Raw genomic sequence first — 17,991 nt, 5'->3', positions numbered from 1 at the left:
TTTCTGTAGTATGAAGGTAAAATTTTGCAGGCCTTATTTAAATACATTAAAGATTGCGCATTTTGTTTCTTTATTAAATATAAAGAAACAAAACAGGCTGCTGTTAACATCTCTTATCAGTGTATCCATGTTTTAACTGCAGAGTTCACTGTCAACTATTTCTCCTCCAAACACTGCATTGATTTTCAAGACAAAACAAAACAAAACCCTGGCTATTTAGTTTTGATTGTCAGGTTTAAGGACATTTCCCTTAAGATATAATCAATATTCCAGTTTTTTACCAGTTCCATTCAAAATATTGATTCAGGGGCATTTCATATTTAGAAGTCCAGTGTCCTTTCATTCCTTAGGTGCATTTCCACAATCAATGCATCTTTAAAAATATTATTTGAAGTAGAGAAAATTGTGTAAGCTACATATTATTGGAATATCGATGGGTGTTTAAATACATTTAATTGTTGGGTTTGGCTAACAAGTTTAACAAGTAGCTGGTGATTAGTGCCATGATGCAGTCAATACCATTCTAGAATGAACCGATTTGAACCAGTTTTTAAAAACTGAAAAAAAAAAAAAGAATAAAAATGACAACAAAATATAATAATTTCCCTTTTATGGCAAGTAATTTTCAACTTTAGAAAATAAACGTAAATACAATTTAAAAGTAAGACTGGACATAAGACAACAGGCGACATACAACCATCTAAATTTTCATAAAGGACATTAAACTTACTAATTGTTTTCTCAGACAAACTAAATGTTACAATTACACACATTCAAGCATCCATTTGTAAACCATTTGGTGTAATTTCATGGGTTAACTGCTGGAAATGTGTTTCTAAGGCCTTGTTTGGTTCAACATCAATCCAAGGCAGGTGAGCTGGTTTCAGAAACAATAAAGATTTGTCTGAATAAAATAAGGTTTACACCTTTGCACTTCAGCCTGTTCAAATTCTTCCACAAAAAGGACTGCAGGTTGTGTCACAGCTCATTCTGGACTTGATCCCATATAATGCATCTCTTCAGTATATCAACTGTACACAACAGAAGCTGGAGTTGAAAACTACAACGACTCTCTTTTAAATGCAGTAAAATATCTGACCATAGTTCAACAAGTCATAGGCACATATAGTGTGCCTGTACATGATGTCTTATGAAAATAATATACTGGCTATGGTTTCCAATCTAGTGTTTCTCTTCTTTTTTTTCCTCATGTGCGCCAGTGTGTTTCAGTGTGTCGTCTTCTTGGGGGCTTTGCCAAATTTAGCATCCATTCCAAGACCTAAAGTGAGAAAACCAAAGATGTGAATGGAGGGAAGACACAACATCTGAACAGATATTTTATATACATTTAACCTGATGAAATGTCTTGATGCATACTCAATCATCCAGGTAAGTAAATTCCAAAAATTTGACTCTGTTCATCTGGATGTAGCGTTTTCAATGGGAGAAACGTTTTGTCACTTGGATTGAAAAGACTATGTCCAGATGAACAGAATCAACCTTTTGGAAACCTGACGAAATGGAAATCTAATATATTAAAATACGAAAGTAGTATAGTTACTGACCAAGGAATACGAGAATGGTGCCAACCCACTGCATTGTAGTCATTACATTGCCAAACAAAATAACAGAGCCAAGGATGGTGAAGAACTTCCTCGTAGTTGTGACAATGGAGCAGGTCAGAGGCCCAAAGTACACAACTGTCATGAAGATGAAGGTCTGAAAAAGGAACATTTGAGCCGGCGAGTCAGGATGTCAGTCATTACTAAGTATCTATTGTAAAACACAACAGGGTGTTTCCTGTTCTTTAATATGGCATTGCTAATAATCAGTACTCGCATTGATCCACCTACCTGGCCTAAAGCACTGGTGACTCCAAACAGAAATATATTGTAAAAGATGCCCGGGTGGCGCTCTGCAAAACTCAGGAATTCCCACACTTCCCCTGTCCACAACACCGCTGAGAACAGAGAGGAACGTAACATCAACAACTTTTCAAAAACACAGTTCATTTCTGACTATCCTTGGTAAGAAAACCAGACCGAGTTCACAGTGTGAATGTACAGCACCACCAAGTGGTTCTGTACAGTATTAGCAGTTAGGTGAAATCTTAGTGTGGGGGTGTAATGAATTTGTAGGAGTGGAGGTATAAGAATACCTTTGCATCTTGGGAAATACTAGACATCAAAGTCTTGCTGTGCATGTTGAAACCAGGAGTATATCTGCATTTGCACACATTTGACAACCAATAACTAAAAGCTGTTAAGGTTGCATATTGGAACTGCACTTAACGCTTACAAAAAAAAACGCCATCGTTTTATAAAATGTAAATTAGCATAATAAAGTGGTTCAGGAAGGATAGAAAAACACTCCAAGACAGCAGACCCTACCAGTTAGTTAGCTTAAAAGTGATGACAGTCCTCCAGTTCTCATATAATCTTTGACCTTTTGATCTTTATCTCAGAGCCCATTAGTACCCAACCTTAAAAAACCCATCATTAAATTGTGTTTGTTTTATGTGCCTTGCTCTTCAGCATATTGTAGCAATCTGCTAACAGAACTGAGGGCTTTGAGGTGGAGGATTTCTTATCTAAAAAGATAACACTCCGCACTATGCCTTGACTGAATTAATGAGTTTTTGCCTCCTGAGGGAAAAGTGCACACATTTTCTGCTTCTAATGCAGCTGTTATTGGTTCTGTTTGAGGTTTTTTTTTTTTTTAAACTTCTTGCTACCATCTACTGCATCACACCCGCTATTCATCCTGGAGCTCATGTCAGAATCCAGAATGAGAATAAAATATACCAAACTCACATTAAAATCACCTTAGGAACACAGCACTACAACGGAGAACACCTTATGGTACTTTTGTAAATGCAAAATCACCATGAGGTGATTTCACTTTGAATTGGTGTTTAAAAAGTTTTGAGTGGAAAAGCACCTGAAGAAAACTACATTAAACATAGGATATTTTGTTCTTATCTTTAATCAAAATTTTTTTGTTAATTATAAACATTATAGCACCATAGGAAATTTTCTGCAAAAGCCTTAAACCGGTACTATGCTCTTAGATAATTATTCATAAAGAAAGCTTTGAAACCATATATTCACCAGTGTTGGCAGTACTGAACCACACCAAGGTGAGTTTGCTCATTAGTGTCTCCTCTCTAGCTGCAGGTGAGCAAATCAGTGTAATGGCCAGATGTATTTTCAGTTGGAATGAGAGCCTGCATGCTCCTGACACATATTCTATTAGATGTGAGACTCACCTAGTCCCAGCACCAGACTGGACCACATGTTGATGTTCAGCATCATGTGGTTCGCACCCGTCTGGAAGCGAGCCCTCATGTGATCCTGGGCCACACCAGTCAAACCGTCCAATGTCAGAGAGACCAGCTATGATGCAGCAAAACACAACACCGAGACGTGAGATGAAAGTAATGGGAAAGTCAAAGCACCCGTGAGGACACGAGGGAGATGCAGGCAGATGGGCAGCATATGAGGACAAATAGGTGAAATGAACAGAATATGTGTTAGCTCACCAACAGAATCTCTCCAAAGCCAAAAATATGGTCATCAGCAACAGCAGAGCTCTTGTTGGGTTTATAGAGAAAAAGAGCAACACCGCTCACAATCAGCAACACACACAGGTATTTAGCCAGTGGATACTTCTTCCTCAGTATTGTCACACCGAGGATCATCACTGCAAGGACACAATAACAGAAATATGAAGCCGATTGATACCAGCCTGGACAGCGTGTCAAAACTTCAGCCCTGAGAGTGAAACATATGGAAGGAAACAGAATTCAAGCGATAACCAAGCTGTGAGGGGTGAGAGTTAACCTTCATGTATAAACAGGACATACTGTAATATGCAAAGCAGGCTCTCAGCTCCACACGCCTAAGAAGAATATTCAAACTAAATGTGTCCCTAATCTGTAAGAAAAGACCTCAGAATCACTCGTGTTTGTTTAGTAGCCTACACTTAAAAAAAAAGTAAATAATTTGACTTTGTATATTTCCTCATACACACCCTGCATACTGTACACTTTCTGAATTAGTCAGTACAGACAGACTGTTGTCTACGGAAACAAAGGTAAGCAGTGACAAAATATTATGTAAATGATATGGTGAAAGAAAGCACTTTAAAAAGCAACACTACAACACTTATTTTTGTTCGATTTACCTGGTATGGGTTTGCAGGATTTCCCCAAAACCTATCAAACAAAAACGCAGTTATAGAATATGCAAGGTTCAAGCACAAATACACATACAATGAAAAAAGAAAAACACATAACCAGTTACTGTTGACCCATTTAAATAGGGCATACTCACCTGGGTGGGGTAGTTGACATATTGAAGGGCAGAGTTACTGGACACCATGGCTCCAAGATAAGAGAGCGAGCACAGGCCATAGAGCCAGCTCTTCGTGTGATCTGGCTTGGAGCTCTCAAAAAACTGGATCACTAATTATTAAAAGAGAATTAAAGAAAAAAAGTTCACAACATTACATTATTTTAAATATTAGGCAGAGAAGTTAACATACAAGAGATTCGACTGGTGTTGTTCTCGGGTGTTTCCTAGCAGAGTCAGTGGAGTCTTTTAACCACTGTTATTAGTTTTTGTGTGCATTTTGTGCAGCACATACTCACAGATCTTTGCAAAGACACAACTGATGATGCACTGGATGAAGACCAGCGTACGGGCGAATCTGAACTTCTCGTGACCATAATCACCTCGAGTGCTAGAAAACAGAGAGCAACAGCATGTTGAACACAACAGACCCGTCTTGGCAGGAGCATGCAAATAGCTAGGTTAAACATCTGAGTGGTTTCATGTGTCTCCTAGCTGTGAAAAGGGCATTCAGAAAAGGAGAGTGAAAGAGGGGTGTGGTGAGGGTAGCAGTCTGTTAGTGGACCAAAAGTTTTTTCAGCAGCTGTCTTGCTTGAGTACTTGGTGTCAGTTTGCAATTGTTTTTAGTGGGCTAATCTGAAGATAATATGTCCATATTCATAACAACATGTAATAACATGTAATAAAAGTCAGACATTGGTTTGTAGAAGTGCCGCTTCACCTCACATGGCATTTTCAAGTCATCATTTTGAAACCAGAGAGTATTCCTGTACCCTTTGTTGACAGCATACCATCTGTGTCCTTTCTCAGTATGTGAAAGAGAACACAGGCAGAGCTCTGCTTACTTTACATAAGCCAGACTGCAGATTTTAAAGTTGCATGTATAGGAGAAACAGTATACATGAAACTAAAATGTCTCTTTTGCAAAAACTTATGCCTGAACCAGTAAATCTCTGAGATTTTTAAATGTACTCCCCAAAAAAGAAAAACAACGCAAAAACAAAAGTCTGTGTAATGCAGAATTTTGCTTTTAAGATAGACTAAAAATAAAAAAATTATTCTTCAGAGAAGAAGTTTTCCAGATGTCTTATTCTTTTGCATATTTCTCACACACGTTTCATTTCATCAAACAAATTTTAATATTAGACAGCGGTAACCAGAGAAAACCATGATTTAATTTATTAAGGCAAAAAGAGCCAAACCTGTGTGAAAAAGTAATTGCGCCCATTTATCGTTAAACCACAAGTTAACTCTGATTACCGCAATTTGAAAGCTGAGCCCAGTTTCACTAGTCACGCCCAGGCCAAACCCGTTGAATAACGAAATTGCTTAAATAGATCTTGTCTGACAAAAGATAAACTTTTTAGATAGTTTGAATCCCATCTTATCTGATGTGAAACTAACACATCATAACAGCAGCAGTCAAACATGGTGGTGGTAGTGTTATGACCTGAGGCTGCTTCATGATCAGAACAACTTGCTCTAATTGATGGAACCGCAAATTTTGCTCGACCAGAAAATCCTCATAGAGAATGTCCAGCCATCAGTTTGTGCCCTACAGTTTAAGTTCACTTGGGTTAAACAGGAAGACAATAATCTGAAACACCCCAGCAAGTCCACCTCAGAGCTGCTAAAAGCTGCTAGTCAAAGTCCAGACTTAATTCAGATTGACCTGAAACAGACATTCATTTTCAAAAAAACATTTAATGTGGTCAAACCAATTCTACAAAGAACAGTGAGGAAAGCAATATCTGCCCCACAGTGACATAAAGGAGTCATTGCCAGTTATCACAAATACTTGATTACAGTTCTTGTTACCAAGGTTGGCACAACCGCTTATTAGTTTTAGGGGGTAATTACTTTTGCAGAGCCCGGTAGGTTTTGATAGCCCCCCCTTTAATAAATTAAATAACAAGTTAAAAAAATGACAGTTTATATTTACATGGGTCATCTTTGTCTAATAGTGAAATTTAAGTGTGACAAATATGTAAAAATAAATAAATCAATCAAAAAGGGGGGATACTGCTGCAGTACTGTATTTAGTTTTACTTAACAGATCTGGAGAGCTACAAAGACAGTGCTTCAGGTCATATGCTCATATGATTACGATTATGAGAACTGTGATTTTTTTCTAATGACAAAACTATAACCAAACTCCAACTAAAATTTTAATGTATGCATAGCAATATTAAAGCGGCAGCTTTTTGAAGGGAGTTTTGGTTCACAGCAGCATAACAATGTCTCTAGTTTAGCTTCGTTACTTGTTACTTACATCGTCTCTTGCAATATTCCGTAATAAAAGTAGCACACGAAGACTCCGAAGAAGCAAACGATGAACCGTAACCTCATATTGTCCCACAGCCAGGCCGGCTTCCCAGCTCCCTTTCCCGCTGCCATGCCGTCGTCGACCACCCCGGGAATGTTAACCGACACCACCGCTCCACTTCCCGCTCCACTTCCCGCTCCTCTCGCTCCGACCTCTCGCTCCACTATAGCCGCTATCACGAGCCCGGAAATGGCGCTCGCGTGTTTACGTTGGCTGTGGATTATGCACCAGCTGGAAGACTTGGTGATATATCGCAGTAAATCTTATTTGCCGGCGCTTGCCAACTCTTGTCTTGAGATTCGAGTATCATGCCATAGTTGGTTGTCCTATACCACCCCAGACAGAAGGGCCTTCTAGCTGTGCAGCTGCTATATTAAAAGCATCCCGTTTTTCACACCCGAGTAACGGTAAGGATGTGCCGCTCGGGTTTTCATTGGGAAATTAAAACCTGCAATTAGCAGGAAAAGTTATCTTCTAAAAGGACCCATTAGGTGTCAGCACCTGAGCCTGTACGCTTATATTAAGTTTAATAAAACTACCCTGAGTCATACAGGCATAATAACGTGTTTAATATACGCCGCTCCAATCCTGCAAACAAAACGCTGCCTCTTCTGTGATCGTTTGGTGTTCGCGTTAACCTTTAATGGTTAATCGTGACTTGAGGCAGCTATTTAAAAAGCCGAGGTCCTTTCTTGAAAATGTCGCGTGCCCTTTTGTCGTCCTAGGATGTGGATTAAATTCATTGGTCCATGTAAGAATTATGGAGCCGCTTTAAGCCAATCACAAAGCTGATTTGGCAAAGGAGGGAGGGTTTAGATTTAAAAACCCATAGACACACGTGTCAAATGCAGACACGACAACAAAAAATAACCACAGGAATTATAATTACCGTAGAAGGCATTTTAACGCCCCCAAAACAATTTTCTTTTATTGTTTTCTACACAGGCAACAGCACAGGTAACAGTAACTGCTATCACGTAAAAAGAATACCAAAAAAAAAAAAAAAGCTGACAAATTCTTCATTGACGTTTACTCCCCATTTATCCTGTAGGTCATTTATTATGTTGGAAAAAAAAAAAAAAAACACAATTGAATAATAATTCAATCAAAAGGAAGTCAAGCTCTTCACTAACACTGTGGTCTAAACTCCAGGGTTCAAAAAAGGCTCAAACTGACAAACACTGCGACCTGCTCTAATTATTAAAAATAGTTTGGTTATAACAAAGCCCCCTGTAGGCAAATAAAGCTATAAAATGTCTGCTTATAAAACAGCACAAGTCAGAACAGTGAAAACAGAAGCAGTATCATCTGCTTCTTATAAAGACATAAAAATATGTATCTCCCTTGAAACACGTCTGTAGAAAAGTAGGCCATTGAAAGCTTTAAGCCAAAAATATTTCAAACAGATATATATATATATATAAAAAAATTCAACAAATATTTTGTTTTTCATCAGTTAACCCTCACAAATTAAGCTGGATGTTTATCTAAAATCAACAATACTCGACTAGAATACCCATCAATTGTTTGGATAGTAAGAAGGCAAAACCGGTACCAGTGTGTTTTCTAAGTGCTAGGGTTTTTGACAGTAAATTCTCACGTTTCAAGATGAAAAATAAAAGCATCCCTTCTAGACTGCGGTCTCTAACTAGAACAATTTTAATGCAAAAGAATGATTTAATAAACGCAAGTACTTATAAAGCTTTTCAAGCATTTCCACAACTTAAATCCTGCAGTCTAATCCATGCCTCATACGGTTGAATACTAGGACAGTTTAAGTGCTGATGAGGTAAATATCAGCTGAATCAAAGCTTCCTGCAGGTGGAAAAAAAAACATAAAAAAAACAAAACAAAAGATAAAGCGGGCAGAATTTAGGCCACAGTTATTCTAAAGTATGACAGCAACAAATCTTCACAGTCACAAAGGTTATTTTGATCACAGTGATGATGGCGTGTTACAGCAGTGATGCAACACTGTCCATTGTCACGATGCATTAAAAATATATATATATCACATCCAGTTTCTGCTTGTCCTGGCAGTGCAATGTGGTTCAGTCCTGAGAGACTCTGCTCAGATATCCACCTACTGCATGCCCAGGTGCCTGGTAGGAGAGGCCTGACCTGAGCAGCCAGTGACGGGAGATACCGACAGGCCACGAAAGAGGAGGTCCATGGAGGGCAAGAGGGGCTTCAAAAGACTGACCGGGCAGAAAGCTGAGCCTCCGTGGGGGGTGAAGTTGACTTTATTGGGGTCAGGGCAGGATGACTGGAGGAGAGTCTCATCCTGATAGGCAGAGCTGTAGATGGAGAGATAGAAGCATGAACCCCCATACTGCAACACAGCACCCACGGCTTTATATGTAGTTACATATTTATAGCACCATAATAACAACTTCTACAACCCTTCAATTCCATTAAATTATTCAGTGAAAAATAACTGTCACACAAGATCAGAAGGTTTCAAGTGTGCACTGATATTCTGACAAGACTAATTTAAGCTGTTTTCTTCAAAAGTGTATAAATTAGCTTATTTTCTAAGGTTCTCATAGTGCATTGAGCCGCATAGTTGATTTAACACACATTTTTAGGCCAGGTGTCCTTCCTGATGTAACCTTCTCATTTATCCAGACTTGGGACTGCTCCAAGGCAGATACTGACTCGTGACCTCCTGAGGCTGGGTTTGCGTTTCCTCCGAGTTGTGACCTTTTGCGCATTAGGCAATTTTGCTAATCAACACACTATGGAATCCCACAAATGTGTAGGATAAAATGCTTTTTCATCTGTTTCTGCTGATACAGTGACTGGAGATTTTTCTACAGAATATCAAATAAGGATGCCATTATTATTGCAATTAAAGTGCCACAAATAATAAGTCATCCTAATTCGGTAACACAATCAAGGCTTCATTTTTCCTGTATATTTCATACTTAGTGACAAACAGAATTAACAGATGAAAAGGTGGCATATAGGGAACCAATCTAAACTCAGATGGTGTCATAATTTGATAGCAACTACAGTGTGCAAATAACATCATCTTACTTAAATAATCATAGATTATATATGCATTTATGTCTCTAGATCAGTGGTCCCCAACCCCCGGGCCTCGGACCGGTACCGGTCCGTGAGTCGTTTGGTACCGGGCCGCGAGAGTTGAGGCTCAGGTGTGAAATGTATGGTTTTCAGGGTTTTTATCGGTTTTCAGTGTTATCTTGTTATCGTTTTTATCGTTAACTCGGTTTTCCTGGGTCTTTTCACGTGTGTTATGAATAAATCTTCTTTTTTTCGGTACCGGTACTAGTTTTATTTTGTTGTATTTATCCGCGACACCTTAAAGGCCGGTCCGTGAAAATATTGTCGGGCATAAACCGGTCCGTGGCGCAAAAAAGGTTGGGGACCGCTGCTTTAGATAACTATGTCCTCCTTAACGGGTGGGCCAATCTCAACAAAACTTTGTATAAATATCACCACACATATAGGAATTATTATCATCTATATGTTTTTTTTAAGGAAAAATTTCCTATAAATCCAAGTTCTTTGTATTTGTATATACATTATGTTTATATAATGATTCCCCTGCAAATGCAATGTTACGGCCTCAGTTTGTACTTGTTTCACGTGTCACGTGGCTTAATGTAAATAAGTTAGATTTTAAAAAAAATCCTCCTTGGAGACCTCTCAGACTGGAAGAGACTGGAAAAATGGCATAAATTTCATCAAAGTGGTGGACACTTGGTGCTCAACCTGGAAATGTTAAATTCATAAGGGACCACATGTAAATGCATAGCAAGCTGTTACAAAAATACACCTTAATAATAAATTTATTATTTATGTATAAAACTTTTGCAACATTATTTGTCATTACTGGCTCCAAGGTTACAACGTGTGCCTTTTGTCTTGTGATCTGAACTTGATTTGGAGTGGTAATGACATCCTGTTTTGCTCTGATGGTACTTGTGGGAGGGGTTTAGTTGGGTACAAAAGTAAATTTGTGGTATAGAAAGTAGGAAATAATTGCATGATATGATCTATGCATGATGCTTTGGTGTACTTACACTGCTTCCTCACACACTCGAACTCGCTCACAGCCTTCTGGTGGTTCGCGCTGAAAAGAGTAGGTTTTGTTGGGACGAGGCGAAGAGGAGCAGGCCTGCAGCAGAGGAGGATCCAGTGCAAATGAAGGAAGCGATGCTGATGGAGAGGGACACAAGATCTCATAGTCTACAGGCTCTGCATAAAGAGAGAGAGATTTTTACTAACAATACCAGAATTAAAGCAAACCTCTGTCTGTTGTATTATTATTTTTCAAAAATATATCCATTTATGGTTTAATAAAGCACTGCAAAACAGGAAATGTAAGCCTGTCTAACCTGGCTCTCCCATGGTGCAGGGAGATTGGGATGGGGATAAAAGTGATGGATTCAAAGGACAAGGTGAACCTGAAGGTGTCAGAAGTGACGTATCAAGAATACAAGGGGACTGAGAAGGAGAAAGAAGGGAAGGATCCAGTGGCCCCGGTGAGGGGTCACTCTGAGAGCCACTGCTGCATCTCTGGGCAGGGGCGGGAGCTCTGTGGCCATCTGGGATATCCAAAATCTGTAAAATTCAGAAGCAAATAAATGAAAATTTAGTATAATAACACTGAAGTGAATGTGAATAACGATCCTTTTCTTTTTTTCATGTCAGTATGGACCAAAATCTCTGAGGAATGTTTCCAGCACCTTGTTGAATCTTTGCTATGAATAATTAAAACAGTTCTGAAAGCAAAAGGCGGTCCACCCTGGTATTAGCAAGGTGTAACTAATGAAGTGACCCGTGATGAAATATGGCACACAGATATTTTGATGAGAAAAGCAACTGCACTATAAATTGGTTGATACTGGTAGTTCTTATAACCTTTTGATATTAAAACCTCTCTGGTTTTACGTATAAGCAAGTTTCAGTGACCTAACCTCATGCTGATCGTCTTGTTTTTCACACACAAACACTTCCTCCAGCTCTAAGTTGAGGCCCTCGACGCTCCGTCGCAGCCGTGGAGCAAGTCTGTTCAGCGGCATCAGCGGCATCGTCTGAGGAGAAACGAGTATAATACGGACAAATTCTGAGGTAGCCTAAGCCTGATTATCTGGTTTTTCACTATTGCAATTGTTAATAGTGCATGTGAACAGTACAGAGTGATATGCTCGTTTCAAACTGTCTTTCAGAGACAGCATGGCAGTAGCACGGCAGACTTGATGACAGCCAGTACTAAAAAAAGAACAAGTGTTTTTTATATCCCTGTTACCAAGCTCCTCCTCGTCTGCCTGTGGAACACAGTCTGGCATTGGGAGCAATCATGAAAACTTTGTTGTATGTGTCCTTTAATATCCTAATTGGACAAAAGGCTACCTGAGTGACTCCTGCTGCATGACCTGCAGGCAGGGGGTGGGGGGGGAGCTCGCATCCTGCTGAGGGAGGGGCATGGCGGGAACGCTTCTGCAACTGGTGTCTCAGCTTGGCCACCTGAGGGCAGAGTGGAGAGAAAAATGATTCAGGGGTCATTGTGATTCATTCAAGGTTAAGGTTCAAAGTTTGCCCTGAAGGAACCCTTTTGTTTCAGGCTATCAATGGGAGGCCAAAGAGAAGAAGAGTGTGAGTATGTGAGAGAAATAGAAGAAATGATTAATTAACTGCTTTAGTGTATACAATACTTGCCTCCCTTAGGTGCTCTGCACTGCCCCAAGAAGCTGAGCGCTTGTGCCCACCAGCACTTCGTCTTCCCCGGGTTTCCTCTGCCCAGGAACTTGGAGTCTTAAAAAAAAAAAAAAAAAAAAAAGGGAAGAGAGAGAGCATATATAAATAAGGCATCCAGTGTTTTGCCTGACATGCTGTTGAGGGGCTCTGGTAGAAAATGGCCTAATTGGCAGTAATTCTGGCTGTCAGAAAGGGCGACCTTTTTGGAGACCCACTCTATTTTTTTTTTTTGCCAAAACCAGCAAACTCCATTCGACACTCGTGTGCACAACACTTAAGTTGAGCCCCACAGCTGTCTTGCACACCTGCCCCACAACAGCTGTACAGCGGAAGGCGACAAGAAACCACTATGAGCTGCAAAACAGCCCGGCTTACACTCTCATAAAAAAACATCCAAACCACATCAGTGTAAAAACTATAAATACAGTGCATTCAACACCTCAGTGCACTTACACACACAAATAAGTTATTTGTTGTTATTCACAAAGTCACACACTGTTGAGGAAAAACAAAAAGCAGCCAGCAAGCAGACTTTTTAGTGCACTTCTTCCTTTGTCAGTCACAACTCTGTAACATCCTTTTCACTCCTATATCCGTACCGATTTCTTCACATTGACTCTTGATCTTCTACCAGTGGGAGCTGGGTTGTTTGCTGCTGACTGTTGGTTGTATGCAGTAGACTGGACATTCATCATCACGCGGGTCAACTTAAGCAACAGGATCCGATACTCTAGGTTCTGGTGCCTCCACGTTTAGGGTCAACTGCTTCACACACCTTCAAAGAATCTGATCCACTCCCTGGTGTCCAGTCTATTCATAAGCCACTCACAGGCAACCATGCACCGTGACTGCATTGTGAATTTCTGTCCCCCGAAACACAAGGTGCTCGGCCTCACAGCTCAGGGAAGTCTTACTGGTGCCATTACTGCCTGTAGAAAAACACCGACATCATCTCCTCTTCAGTCGACTCATACGTACTCTGTCGCCAGGCTAAATAAGTCCGAAAGCAGCATGAGTCAGTCATACAGTGGCGTTGGTGTAGAGTTACGGCTACCAACCTCCCCCACCATCCAACATCAAAAACCCCACCCTCCCCAAACCATGGACAAGGGATCATGGAACACGAACCTATAAAAAGACCCCAAGGTACCAAAGCACTTGGTCTCCATGGCTAATATTTCCAGCTTGAGGGACTGATTAAAATGTGCTTGGTATTTATTTTTTTAATATAGTGAACAAGGTGGAAAAAAATATTATTTCCTTTACATTTTGGGCTAATTCTATAAAAAAAATAAAATAAAATAAAAAATCTTCATTTATGCAGAACCTCAGATTTAAGAAGTCCCAATCAGAGAGTTTTCATTTTTAAAGGTTACTATATTTAACTGCTGCTACTTTAATAGGTCAAATTAAAGAAAACTCTAATGAGATCTGCAATCTCAACAACTATTGAGTGTGTCAAGATCATTTTTAACCACCAAGGTGATTAAAAGTTAGTTAGAGAGGCAAGATTGAGATGTTTTGGACGTGTGCAGAGAAGGGCCAGCGGACATATTGGACAAAGGATGTCGAAGATTGAGGAAGACTACAGAAGATTCATGGATGTAGTGAAGGAGGACATGGTGTGACAGAAGAGGAAGCAAAGAATAGGGTGAGATGCTGGCTGCTGTGGCAACACCTAAAGGGAGCAGTCGAACGAAGATGAGGATGACGAGGATGAGATTCCATCAGCTTTGTGCTAATTAGCAAAATGCTAAAACATTTTTGACTGTCAGCATGTTAATATAATGTTAGCATTTAGCTCAAAAACAAGCCAACAAAACTCAAAGAGCTGCAGGCACTAATTCAGACTAAAATCAAATGTAATTGCCTCAAACATTTAATTGATTAATTGGTTGCAGTTACTTTCATTTGATTCACTAAGTGATTATTCTAACACAGACTGGAATAAAAAGGTGCAGTAGTGTGCAAAGTAAAGAATGAAGTAACACCAAACAACTAGTCATATCATCTGACATAATGCAGAGGAACTATGGCAGAAGGAGGTGCTGGGTGGGGTGCTGCTGAGTATGTGTTAGTGTGGTTTTTGGGGAGTGCTGGGGGATGGGGTGCCTGTATAATGAGGTCAGGAGGGGCCTGTGTCTCACAATGGAGGCAAAGGGGGTTCGTTCGGGTTTAAACTGTGTCAGGAGAGAAGACGAAGCTTGCGGAGCTTGGCGATGTTACTCCAGGCTTTGTGCACTAGTTACGAGCAGATACAGTCGAGGGGGGGGGAGCAGCGAGGGAAGAGAAGCAGATTTTTTTTTTTTTAAAAGAAGAACAAAAACGAGTATTTCCAGTTGGCTGCCTTCCACCCGCCGCGCCGAACTGGAACCACCAGACACCTGCAGAGCTAACATCAGATATCTTGTCCTCTATAGAAATCGTTAACATCCAGGAGAAGCACAGCACACACAAGTTTGCCTTTTCTGCAATTGATTCAACAGGTTCACACTGTGTTCCTGCACTAACAGAAGCACTGGTACAGAACAAACTGGGATTAATTGAGACCAAGCTCATTCGATTATAGCAACTCCATCACAGTATCATAGCAGATTTGGGGGTTTCGGGATATATTAATCATTACCTGCGTGGCTTTATCATTGACACAGCTAACTACCGCCCCGTCTGCCTCTTTGGGCCACTGCCCCTGGAGATAGGGCCCGACAATCGCGTCCAAAGAAAGAGTTCGGCGGATTGTGGGTTTTGGTGGACGAGCCGTGGTTCTGTCTGCTGTGGAAACAGAGAAAATAGAAAGAAGCCAGGGGCATGTTGAGACTGTGTAAGCTTCCACTCAGTACATGTCGAAACTGTTTCTGTGCTGAAGAGGGATTGAACTCCTGCCTGTGTAATCATGTTTAGCCTTCAGTAAGACACTGTATTGGACATGTAAGTGTAAATAACTCTTTAGCCCCAGTGGCAGTTGCTCACAGCCTCCTTCCTTTCCATAAGTGTGCAGACCACAGGGCTGTGTGAGTGTAACAAGTGTGTATGTGTGCGTGTTGGCAGCGTTTTGTATCTCTGGCAGGTGTGGACCATGCCTTTGACCTGGAGCAAAGCCATCCAGCTACACAACACTGGCAACACTCACCACAGCCAGCTAGTACATTTACAACTAATCCAAAAGCACACCCACAGTATGTTGTCATCAGCCCATGCTGCAGGGCAGACAGGACACATAAATAACATGCAGATGTGAGTTTTGTGGATACAGTGAAAGAACAAGCACTCAAAAGTAAAACAAAGAGGTCTTTAAAGCTGCTGCTGTGTTAGCATGAAGCATGCAGCAGGAATCCCACAGGTCAGAGTGCTAAGGGGCAGCTGAGTGTCTAAATAACATTATGAGAACAGTGTTATGTTTCAGGGCTAGCAGCCTTCATTGTTGACTTAGCACGTTGGAATTGTACTCTTTTGAGCACAATCCAAGTAAAACGGCTGGTGCATAGTTAGGCACACTGAAACAGTTCGTGCCCTGGCTTTGGGTGAGAAGCATGGTCGTCTCTTGTATTTGCTTCTTAAATATTCTTCCTGCTTTTCTTCAGTGTGCTGTGGTTCATTAATCATTCAGTGTATGAATAGCTGGTCCTGGTGTTACATGCTTTCCCTCTAGAGCTCCAATTAACAGTTCTAGAGACTTCTGGAAGAATCTTTACAAAGGTGCACTGATTAAACTGCAGAGTACTTTGAGGAATTGAAAAATAATGCATTTCCTATTAAATATGTCAGAAAATAGCAACTATTCCCCCATCACAAATTCAGTTTTGTCTTACCAGCTTTTCAAAATATAAAAATATGCAGTTTTTAAATGACAAAAACAACTTAATTCATCCACGATAAAAACAGCAGCAGGGTCAGTTTTCATTAATCACCCAGCAATTCATGTTTAATGATTAATCACTCTGGCTCAGTTCGCCTTTGTGATGATACACAGTCAATATGTTTGCTTGAATAAAATCCACTATATATCAAAACCACAAAACATTAACCCTTTGCCCCACTGGGTCACATTTCTAAGGAATAATGATGATTAAGTGATGCACAATCAAACTTTTCAGCTCTGGACCACATGGAAGTGAATGCAGATTCAAGCCCCCTCCTCCTGAGTGTGTATTTACCCGTCTTGACCTCTCTGCTGAGGAGAGCTGAGCCCCTCTGGAGCTGGTATGGGACTGTGGCTCTGAGGGGCTGCAGGCTGGGGTTGCTGCACCCCCGAGGCGCTCCTCCACTTCGGCTCGACATCCCCCCACTTGGCTCCCACAGCCGAGCGCAGCTTATGAAAACAGTCGTCCCTGCTTTTCTTTTTCCTCGTCGTTCACTGCAGCTCTCACGGGCTTTCTCACTGAGCGCGCTCACTTCATCCACACTGATGATCCAAAGCTCTGATCGGGCCTCTGGATGGAGAAACTACTCGAGCTTTCTTTTGTGATGTTGACCATGATGTTTGCTGCCTCACTGCTTAGTTTCGGGAAGAAGAAAAAACACGCGTGTTAAGTGAGCTTTGCAGTTTAACGCATTATACCAAACTCCGTATTATTCTTCATGCTGCAGAGTGAAAAGGGCACCAGCAGAGTCTGAGTGGTCCTGTGTCACATTGCTGCTTGTTTCCCTTGTCTGCAAAGTGACAACACAACTACTCAACCTGTGCAACTATCTCGTGCAGCATGTAATTCCAAGGGAGGATGATGTGGTTGGTTGCTGCAGAATATTACTGAGCACTTATTGGCCATCACATCCATCTGTCTCCTAAAAGGAAAGCCACCGCCCCCCCAAGCATTAAAAAAAAATTGAAGCTCCCACCCACTTTGTTGAGATTTTTTTTCCTTCACTATGCGGGGCATGCGCCATCCCCTCCTCCCTTTAAAATCCACGTACAAACCTAAATCTATTCACAGGGTGTACGTGTGGCTGTGTGTGTGAGCCTTTGTGGTCTTTCAAAGAAAGTTCAGGGACCGCTAAAGGTCACTGCAGGGGTTCAAGGGATCGAGGGCAATTTTCTCTATTATATCAGAATAAAGCAATGGCACTGAAGTAACCTTAGAGCAACGTGCTTGTAGGTTTTGCAAGTTGGTAATCCTCCACAGGCTTAAGCAGAAATAGACAAATTAAAGTAATATTTTATTTGATACAATATTCCTAACAGATATTTTCACCATTCTTTTTTTTTCCTTCTATAAAAAACGTCTTCAACACAAGAACCAGGATTCGGGTTTGTGCACTGTTTACATGATTTTGAACTATTTGCTTGGATTTTTCATTTTTATTCTATTATAACCACAAAATATAGTTGAAATGATCCATAATTCCTGCCAGAGTTATAATTAAAATGTATAATTTCTTGTGGAATGCAGTTAATCATAGAGGAACATCTGCACTATTCAGTATGACTTTGATGTGCCAAATGGGAGCATCTACAGACTAAACAAATGATATGAACACGTTTTTATTTATGCTACATAGATGCAAATTATAATAATATACTTTTAAAGACCTTAACATTAAGTTAATGAGCTACTTAAAAAGTCCCCGCAGGCATTGTTTGTTCCC

The 17,991-nt window shown here is 40.5% G+C and overlaps 2 protein-coding genes across 2 annotated transcripts; both read right to left on the bottom strand.

The window, feature by feature from the left end:
* Positions 1 to 434: 434 nt before the first annotated feature.
* On the bottom strand, positions 435 to 7,314 carry slc35b1 (solute carrier family 35 member B1). Its single transcript, XM_040044292.1, has 9 exons — positions 6,625 to 7,314; positions 4,652 to 4,743; positions 4,335 to 4,465; positions 4,186 to 4,216; positions 3,542 to 3,702; positions 3,269 to 3,395; positions 1,854 to 1,960; positions 1,566 to 1,719; positions 435 to 1,279 (listed from the first exon to the last, which is right to left on the bottom strand). Exons 1-9 carry the CDS (start codon positions 6,747 to 6,749, stop codon positions 1,227 to 1,229), a joined length of 981 nt encoding a protein of 326 aa, XP_039900226.1. The 5' UTR covers positions 6,750 to 7,314; the 3' UTR covers positions 435 to 1,226.
* A 249-nt stretch (positions 7,315 to 7,563) lies between these two features.
* On the bottom strand, positions 7,564 to 16,686 carry fam117aa (family with sequence similarity 117 member Aa). The gene is made up of 8 exons (XM_040040870.1): positions 16,563 to 16,686; positions 15,035 to 15,177; positions 12,370 to 12,465; positions 12,064 to 12,177; positions 11,628 to 11,744; positions 11,046 to 11,271; positions 10,731 to 10,905; positions 7,564 to 8,975 (listed from the first exon to the last, which is right to left on the bottom strand). The coding sequence occupies exons 1-8, from the start codon at positions 16,684 to 16,686 to the stop codon at positions 8,762 to 8,764; spliced, it is 1,209 nt and encodes a 402-aa protein (XP_039896804.1). The 3' UTR covers positions 7,564 to 8,761.
* Positions 16,687 to 17,991: the final 1,305 nt, after the last annotated feature.

This window comes from Simochromis diagramma, unplaced genomic scaffold, assembly GCF_900408965.1.
Source record: "Simochromis diagramma unplaced genomic scaffold, fSimDia1.1 OVJJ01000321.1, whole genome shotgun sequence".
NCBI lineage: Eukaryota > Metazoa > Chordata > Actinopteri > Cichliformes > Cichlidae > Simochromis > Simochromis diagramma.
The sequence above is the reverse complement of the archived record's forward strand: the minus strand, read 5'-3'. Positions and strand labels throughout refer to the sequence as shown.

Bases quoted from the DNA above. Each gene is read 5' to 3' on its own strand.
- slc35b1 (XM_040044292.1), bottom strand. From the start codon at position 6,749: ATGGCAGCGGGAAAGGGAGCTGGGAAGCCGGCCTGGCTGTGGGACAAT. The intron at 4,217-4,334 runs GTGAGTATGCCC...TTTGTTTGATAG, and splicing joins ATGTCAACTACCCCACCCAG to GTTTTGGGGAAATCCTGCAA. The intron at 3,703-4,185 runs GTAAATCGAACA...GTGTCCTTGCAG, and splicing joins ATCCTGCAAACCCATACCAG to TGATGATCCTCGGTGTGACA.
- fam117aa (XM_040040870.1), bottom strand. From the start codon at position 16,686: ATGTCGAGCCGAAGTGGAGGAGCGCCTCGGGGGTGCAGCAACCCCAGC. The intron at 12,178-12,369 runs GCAAGTATTGTA...CTCTGCCCTCAG, and splicing joins GTGCAGAGCACCTAAGGGAG to GTGGCCAAGCTGAGACACCA. The intron at 11,272-11,627 runs GTTAGGTCACTG...TGAATTTTACAG, and splicing joins AACAAGACGATCAGCATGAG to ATTTTGGATATCCCAGATGG.